This window comes from Aegilops tauschii, chromosome 6, assembly GCF_002575655.3.
Source record: "Aegilops tauschii subsp. strangulata cultivar AL8/78 chromosome 6, Aet v6.0, whole genome shotgun sequence".
Taxonomy (NCBI): Eukaryota; Viridiplantae; Streptophyta; class Magnoliopsida; order Poales; family Poaceae; genus Aegilops; species Aegilops tauschii.
Genome location: NC_053040.3, coordinates 433,516,070 through 433,525,063, shown reverse-complemented (window position 1 = coordinate 433,525,063; position 8,994 = coordinate 433,516,070). Strand labels below are relative to the sequence as shown.

At 48.8% G+C, this 8,994-nt stretch overlaps 1 protein-coding gene across 1 annotated transcript; it reads right to left on the bottom strand.

Moving 5' to 3' along the window:
• Positions 1-2,074: 2,074 nt before the first annotated feature.
• LOC109757417 (EPIDERMAL PATTERNING FACTOR-like protein 1) lies at positions 2,075-3,228 on the bottom strand. The gene is made up of 2 exons (XM_020316241.3): positions 2,761-3,228; positions 2,075-2,646 (listed from the first exon to the last, which is right to left on the bottom strand). Exons 1-2 carry the CDS (start codon positions 2,875-2,877, stop codon positions 2,401-2,403), a joined length of 363 nt encoding a protein of 120 aa, XP_020171830.1. The 5' UTR covers positions 2,878-3,228; the 3' UTR covers positions 2,075-2,400.
• Between the last annotated feature and the right edge of the window lie 5,766 nt (positions 3,229-8,994).

The window sequence follows — 8,994 nt, the reverse complement described above, 5'->3', positions numbered from 1 at the left end:
GCCTTGCAAGCAATGTGACTAATGAGTTAGTTACGGGATGAGGCATTACGGAATGAGTTATGTGTTTTGGTGACGAAAGTTTGTTCGGAGTCCCGGATGAGATCACGGACATGACGAGAAGGTTTTGTATTTGAAAAAAAAAATATACAAAAGAATAGTAAAGCAAAAATAAAAAGAACAGAAAAAGGAATAAAGCTGAAAAAAACAGAACCGGCAAAAGTTGTAGAAAAAAAGGGTCGCAAAAGCGGGCTAGAAAGCTTGCCAAAATTAGGAGGAGCTCCGACCTGTTTGCACGCTACGCTATATGGGCTGGCCTTTTAGCGAAGGAAAGGATCGAGATGTGTGTGCGCGGTTTGCGAATAGGACTAAAAGTTGCGCACAAGGCGCCAAATAGGAGTGAGAATCACGTTACTTGGCTGGACAAGGGATATAGAGGGATTGGTGGAATCGATGTATATTGTTTGAGGCTCGTGGCATATATATATATATATATATATATATATATATATATATATATATATATATATATATATATATATATATAGTGTTACTATTCATCATCCAGGGTGCAGAATAAGTTATTCTTCACCCAAGGTAATCTTACGACCATTTCATAAATAAATTACATTTAAAATACAAATAGTTACATTCATATTGATTTACTGTATAAAATTTGGCATTAACAAAAAAATATAGGTCAAAAAATGTATTTTATGTACATTTTACACTATGTTTTTTCATTTGTAATTTTACGTAACATAATTTTTTTACGACAATTATAGGTTTTTCTTACGTTCTCTTTTTATCTCTAAAATAAGACAAAATTTACGAAACGTAAAATTACGATGCATAGATGTTAAAATAAAGGTGGGTGAAGAATAACTATTCCTCACCCAGGGTGATGAATAGTCAATCCATATATATATATATATATATATATATATGAGTACAATGATCAACTTGAAGTACAAGACAAGCCAGGACCAAATTCTAATCTATCATATACTTTCTAATAATCATAATACTCAGCAAGTAGCATGAACAGTCGTGTCATTTTTTGGGGCGAGTGGCGTGAAATGCCGTTTCGCTGGCGAATATCTAGCGTGGTCGACAGTGGCGGAAGCAGGGGGGTGCTGGCAGGGGCCTCCCCCCCCCCCCCCCCCCCCATGCTCTCACAAATACACGTTTATGTACTCATAATCCTCGTTTTGTCAGACAAAATTATCTACGTTTAGATGATTTGGCCCCCTCTAACATTATATGACATGTTTTGGCCCCTTCTATATTCAGTTTCTGCCCCCGCCACTGGTGGTCGACAACTCGACGTGGTGGTGCGGGTGCAATTGATAGCTTCACGTGTGCTGCAGACGGTGCGTTGGCGAAACCAAGTCGTGTTCAGAAACTCAGAACGTTGAGCAGCACCCCGCAAAACACTGTCTCGTGTCTTAACACACACTTATTTGCAGACGAAAACTACTCCTGCCTCACTTCAATTTGAAAAAATAATACTGTCAGCAACACCTGCATCGTCGCTATAGCCGCTACTGGTGTGTCCGTACGTGCGCGGCGTGCCCACACTGCGCATCCGCCCAAGCCCGGACGCCGCTACAGAGCGAGAGGGAGGCCCGACAGGCGACAAGAGCCACGTCCGAGCGGGTACTTCCAAGCGCGGCGAACCCCACACACCCCACCACACCCATACGAACCCAGCCCAGCCCCAGGGCGAGGGAGACACCACTATAAATTAACACATGGCGATCCACCAGAGCCGTGCCGGAGATAATGATGATCAGGCTAAAAAATCGCGCTAGCCTCCATTCGCCTCGGACCCACATCTCATGACCGAGAGTTTTCACGTACACACACAAGCGCAATTACTTCGACGACGGGGCCGGGGGCCACCGCTCAGCCGCTCCTGGAAAACGTGTCGGAGACCCCGGTCAGTGGCGCTAATTGCTGGGCCGCGCGCAGCAGCTTGGACCGGATCCACTCGGGATTTCAGATTCACGTCAGAGGAGAGTCACGTGCAGCCATGCATGCTTGCCTGGCTTTTAACCCGCCATCACCACAGCACTGGTACTGTTATTACTATTATTACATCTACGCTACAATACATAATTTACCGCTCGCTCCATCGATCCCAATCACTCTTACTATGTGCGTAGTACACCGTAAAATGCTGGAATCAGCGTAGCAAGAAAGAACACAAGACAATGCAAGCCTGCAGTGCAGGACGAGGACGGTACACGAGATGCCAAGGAATTTATGGGACCAAATGAAATAACCAAAACTAGACCGGGATCGTAGCGTAGCTCTCGAGTCTCGACCGGCCGGAGCCTCTATGGTACGTGCCGCCGTCGAGGAGTGTTGTGGTAATCAGCGGCTTATCTAGTCGACGATCTAGGGGTTGTAGAGGCGGCCGGCGCAGCGGCACTTCCACCCCAGCGGCTTGTAGTTGGAGTACTGCACGTTGGCCGCGGCCTCGTCGACGGCGGCGGAGGAGCCGCGGGACGCCGTGGACGGGCCGCCAGACCCCACCGGGAGCGTCGTGGTCACCTGCACCGGCTTGCAGGGGTTGCAAGTGTTGCACCGGTTGTGGCAGCTCGGCGGCGTCGACCCCAGCCGCGACTTGTCCTCCGCCAAGTTCTGCCCATGAACACCAGCGTCAGTGCGGTTTAGTTAGCTGGAGCCACGTAAATTAATGGAGTTGCAAGGAGAGAGAGTGATGCTCTGTCATCTATGCTCCGAGGACATACGTACCTGAAAAGCGGAGAGCATCGGCGGCGTGGTGCGGCTGAATGTCGTCGCAGCTCCGAGGAAGAAGCTGAGAAGCATGGCCGCCAGGAACGCCCGAAGAGGAGATGAGCTCATGGCCATCCGACCATCTCGGTCGTTACAGCCACAGATTATGTGCCGGTGACCGTGAGAGGTGAGGCTAAAGAGAAGAGAAGCTTCTAGCCTGGGGTGAGGCAGAGGCAGAGGTGGAAGAGGAAGCTAGCTTGCAGCTTGCCTTGTGTGTAGGTTCCTTGATCAGACTGGCCAGAGCTAGGGATACAGCTAGGAGAAACCTAGCCACTCTATTGGAGCTCAAGGTGGCCGGCTAGTGCAGATGGGCGGGCAGTGATGGTGCCGCTGGATCGGACATCAAAGGGTAGAAGAAAGTGGTCAGTGGCCTATGAGGAGCGAAGTTGCAAATGGGATGAGAGCTAGGAAAGAGACGAGACGGGCGTATATGTATGGGAGGGAGACTGAGATGCCGCTGCAGAATGGAGCCATGGAGATCGCAAGAGACAGAGATGGTGACCACCCCTCGCTGCCACATGTGACTTGTACACGTACTACCACTCCACTCGTTGCAAACCCACGGCTTCTTAGGGCCAGTTTGGTTTCAGTTCCTGAAGAGAGGCAACCTCTATCTCTTTCTCTACATCTGCGGGCCATCATCTTGCTTGCTTCTGGCGAAGCTTAACGCACTATAACATAAATAAGTCACCCCAATTTATAAGTCATAAGTTGCTCCACCTCAACTTAAAACTTGCAAGTCACCCCTTTTGCGTGGGTCCCACTACCTTTACATAAAAAAACAAGGTGGGAAGGTGTGGTCAGGTGACTTATAAGTCAGATGACAACTAAACAGGCGTGACTTATAAGTCACTGGTTTTAAGTCACCTGATTTATAAGTCGGGTGACTTATTGAAACCAAACAGGCCCTTAGTGTCACCCTCCCTAGATTGAAGGAATTTAACGGTATTTTCTTAAGAGAACCATTTACTGTAAATCATAGGATTGGCGTCACCAAATTTATATGCTGTCTATTCCATAGGAATATGAACATGAGCTCAAATCTTATTTTGTTTTTCTTTGAAAAGTCCAATACACTCTATCTCTCTCTACTCCCTCTCCTCTATCCTCTAAAATTTCTGTGTTTTTCTCCCGTGGGCCATCCAAAGGCACGCATTGCAGCATTCCTGGAATCCTATAGGATTTTGTTGTAGGCCATATCCAAATCCTATGTTTTTCCTTCCTACTATATTTTAGAATCCTGTAATCCAAAGAGTTCCTACAAAGTGTTAGAGCATACATTGTTCATATCTAATTACGAAGTGTTGAAAAAATTGGTCCCCGAACAATCTCAGGGCTGTTTTAATTCAAAAGAATTTCATAGGATATTGGAGTATTTGAATCCTTAGGATTTCTTTTCTATGGTTATTGTTTGATTTTTCGTTAGATTAGAATCCTTAGGAATTTTTTCATACGATTCATTTGTACTATATTTTGGAGGAAAATTTCCGTGAACTCAAACCTCTCAATAAAATCCATTTGTTTTTTGTGCTATTAAACATTCTTCCATCCAAATTTCTGAAGTCTTGTAATCTTATGCTTCCTCCATTGACATTTTAGGTCACTACTAGGGAGTAGGATACAAGAGGACATGTCACTCTATATTCTGAGTTTTCTCTATTTCTCTGTTTTAAGAATCCCGCGAACCAAAGAGGGCGTGTAAGTTTGTGTACACAAACACAATATAGCTATACTCCCTCCTTCCATCTATATAGGGCCTAATGCGTTTTTCAAGACTAACTTTGACCAAATATTAGAGCAATAATATATGACATGCAACTTACACAAAGCATACCATCAAATTCATATATGAAAGGAGCTTTCAACGATATAATTTTCACATTATGCATGTCATGTATTATTGATCTTGTCAATAGTCAAAGGCGGTCTTGAAAAACGTATCAGGCACTATGTAGACGGAAAGAGAGGGAGTACCAATTATCGCATGCGCAATTAAAGCGTGAGTGTGACAGTTAATCAGGGCCGGCGCATTAATTTATTTGACGAAAAGGAATTGGGTGGCGCCACAACAATCGCTATCATGTTGGGAAACATGGCCGGGTTTGACGCTGCCCTTGACTGGCCCGCATACGTGTCACAATGAATGAGCAAGGGCGCCCTACAACCGGTGATAGCGAAGGGTCGGCGGGCGCACCGCTTGTGGTTTCATGAGAGCATGCCAATGCAGGCTAGATTAGCTGTGGCAGACACAGGGATCGAGGCCGAGACGTCCGGCCGTGAAGCGTGTGCATCAGTGCATGTAGTGCACGCCAGATATCAAGAGGGCATCGCGGTGAAGACAGCTCACGTCCACGCGTGGTCCAAGCGCTCCACGGCAGCGAAACCGAAGCACGGTGACGACGACGTTACACGAAACCGTGGTCGATCGGCTTTTCGTTTACTCCTCAACGTAGGTTCAGCCATTCAAGTGTAGGTGATGTACTGATGTACTCCATTCTGCATGCAGTATCGTCGCTGCTGGTGCTGCTCTGGTCAAAGCGGAGGACTGCTGGTGTAGGTCTGTAGATGTCTGTATTCTGTATGCATGCACCAGGACTTCATGATCCGGCAGCCTCTCCCATTGGCGGCTACTCCTATGTATCACCAGCCGTAGACGGTCAAACAACTGCGGCAGTAGCGCGCATAGTTCTTCGTGTAGGCTGGCTGGCACGCAGTGAGGAAGATCCCGGTGGCAGAGGAGAGCCTGCCGAGAGCTGGAAAGCGTGGCAGAAACGAAGGAAAAAGGCGTCCCAGTCAACGTACGTTGTACAAGCCGCCGTAGCTGCACACCTTGACGGTTCATGCGTACCGGGCAGTGTGTGCATGCACGCCGTCGCAGAGGACTGGCACGGGGTCGATGCGTCGGGCTACTTTGACCCATGCGCTGGAGTAGTCGCGACGTAGGGCCGCAACAGTTGGCGGCAGCGGCTCCTGGCCTCGTGCAGGTGCCCGATGGGGTTTGCTCCTGTATTGAAGCGGCCGCACGCGGCGGCGTGAGCGTGGCAGGCCATAAGACTAGCCACAGTGGGAGTAACTTCAGCAATAACTTCAAGTCCAACTCAGCAAATTTGTCTATGTGGCAATGAGTTAATGAAGAGAGAGGTAATTCTAGTAACTTAGCTAGTTACTGTAACATCACACATACCAAAGCAAGATGAGTCTATAGCATAATAAATGGAGTATTGCATGTTACCACACATATGTTACTTCCCACTATAGAGGTAGTAACATAGAGTAGTAACATGCCCATGTTACTACTCTATGTTACTACCCATTGTGGCTAGTCTAACGGTGGTGGTTGGTCGGGTATCGGTGCTGTCGGACACGGCGAGAACGGCCGGGGAAATGGCATTAACTTCGGTCCTATCCCTCGCACGGCGTTTCACTGTTCGTTGTTCAGTGGATCCTGTCTAGAGTTGGATTCGATCCGCCAAGGCGTTGTGCCTGAACAAGTCATCGGTGATTAAGGCGCGACGCTGCAATGCTGTTTTTTCTTTTCTTGAACGGGGCAACGTAGTTTCAAAAATAAAAATCAGACCGGACATTGTCATCATTTTACTTTGTCAGCTGGGCAGGTGACGCCTGCATGATCAAAACCAAACATACCGCACAAGACAAATTAAATTGATCAAATTGACCTTGTACCGCGAAGGCACGGACCGAGGCAGCGCCCTAAAGTTCGAGGTTATCCTCCAAGGTCGCAGGGAACTCGCAAATGAGCTCCATTTAGACCATCTACAGCCGGACGCTTCAAACCCATTTTAAACGTTTGGATGGACGGTTTGGTCACTGTCGTGGTTTTGTCACGGCAGATGTCCTCGTGAAAGGACTTAAGCGTGAGGCCATCGCAACGGTGACTAACTTGTCGAGGTTGAGCGGGACGAGAGACACGGGATTACCCAGGTTCGGCCCCACACGGTGGAGGTAAAAGCCTACTCCTGCTCTTGTTTCTTATTGTTTGAATATCGATTATAAGGGAGCGCATTCGCTTGACCTAACTCTCGATTGATTCGAACCTGTCTATTCTATGCCGGGGACTCGCCTTTATATACAGGCCACGGCCGCCGACTTACAAGAGTCCGGGTCGGGTCGCGACACGTGACCAAGCCTAACTCTAAACCGTCTTGCCTTCTGTGGCAAGCCACCGTACGGCGGCTTACACCTCCGGGCCGCCTGCCGCTTTCTGGCTTATGGCCTTAAGCCGACCCATCTTGTGAGTAGCCTGTCCGATCTTATCTTAATCCTCCTGGCCCATTTGAGGTCTTGCTTCATGAGTCGCCAGCAAGTTAACCCGACCTTCATAGGGCGGGTTACACCATGGGGTTATATGCCCAACAGTCACTGATCGGTCACAAAAATACGATCCACGCAGTCTTCTTAAACGGGCTTCAAACACCTGGGCTTACCGGCACCCCTCATATCCAACCCAAATACGGGCCGGATATGGTGGCGACCGAGCGTGTCTGCCATGTCGGACTGATGATGGGGTCCGACAGGAAAACACTCTGAAACCCGGCGGTCTGAAACTTCTCTCCTCCGTCGGACTGATGGCGCCACTCCGACGAGCCGCATAGTGACTAGCCCTGCTATTTAAGCCGACCACCGGCACCGAAACCCTACCCGTCCACATTGTCCCACTCCCGTCCTCCGCCGCCGTCACTTTCCGCTCGTCGTCCGCCACCACTAGTAGCCATGCCCCAACACCGCCGGGTAAGGAACTACCCATATCTAATGCCAAGGCGCCGGCCGTAGCTCCTTGAGCAGATCCAGCAAGGCGCGAAGCTCGAATCACCGCAGGGCTATCTCCGGATGTGATGGATCCGGAGGAGGACTTAGAAGAGGAGGGGGATGAGGTTGAGGAGGAGGAGGAGGAGGAGGAGGAGCCAAAAGAGGATGTGAGCGACGTGGATCTGCAAGCATAGCAGTAAGCGATCCTCGATTCCCTCTGCTTGGAGTCGGATGCGGAGGCCAGACGCCGTCGTCGGCATGAGATGGAGGCGGAGCACGCCACGAAAGCCGGCCAGCACTAGAAAAAAACCACTTCCATGATAATACGTGTTTGTCACAGTAGGTCATGTTTTTTGTCATGCATGTACATCCATGACGATGTTATGAAAAAATCAAGATAGTCATACCTGTCCTGTCGTAGAAGTGTTCCATGACAATACCAAAATTATCATCATGGAACTGTCCACTTCCATGACGATAAATGGCGCGTCATGGGAGTGCTTTCGTCAAGGGTAACCGACACGTGGCATCCACCGTAACGGGTTGCCGTTAAGCTATCGTGTTCCAGTTTGGATCCGATAACCCGTTAACAGCCAGGACCAATGGGGATTTTTCACGTGTAAAATTCTCATTGGCCGTAGCAACCACGTGTCAGCACCGCGAAAGGACATATGTCGACTGCCCAATGGACAGGAGGCGCATATGGTACATCGACATGTGGCAAGGCCCAACATCGGCCCATTTAGGTTAAAAAGGCTCGTTCAGTCAAAATTAGCGGGCTGGCCCATTAGCGGTCTGCTTGCGTACGACCCATTCACAGTTAAGGCCCGTACGACTAGTGTCAAACCGTCCCGTCAACGACCCGTTCTAGACTTGTCATCATTGCGGCCCATGGTCACTTCTGGCCTGTTAACAGTCCGCTAAGTATTTGGGCCGAATTACGGCCCGGTGTGTTTCCGGCCTGTTAAAGGTCCTGCTTCATTTGGGCCCATCTTTTGGCCATTGAAACTTTTGGCCCATAAACGACCATGAAGGAATTGGGTCATATTCGGCCATGTCTGACATTCGGCCTGTTAGAGACCCACTGTAGATTTGGGCCACTTCCAGCTTGTTGTGTTTTCGGCCTGTTAACGTCGGACGAAATCCATGGGCCTATTAACGGCCCATATAAAACTGATACTCATCAAGCCCGACCTCAATTCCGGCCTGGTAAAGGCCCGTGTAGTAGGTCGGCGCATTTACGGCCCGTCTGAATTTCAGCATGTGAATGATCCGCATTGTAAATGGGCCACCACGAGCTGAGATACATTTCGACCTGCTAATGACCAGTGGGTTATTTTGCACAATCAGGGCCCAATCTCACTTTCGGCCTATTAAAGGCCCATGTTATTTATGGGCTTGAGATATTTACACATGTTAACAGCC

Bases quoted from the DNA above. Each gene is read 5' to 3' on its own strand.
- LOC109757417 (XM_020316241.3), bottom strand. From the start codon at position 2,877: ATGGCCATGAGCTCATCTCCTCTTCGGGCGTTCCTGGCGGCCATGCTT. The intron at 2,647-2,760 runs GTACGTATGTCC...GTTCATGGGCAG, and splicing joins CGATGCTCTCCGCTTTTCAG to AACTTGGCGGAGGACAAGTC.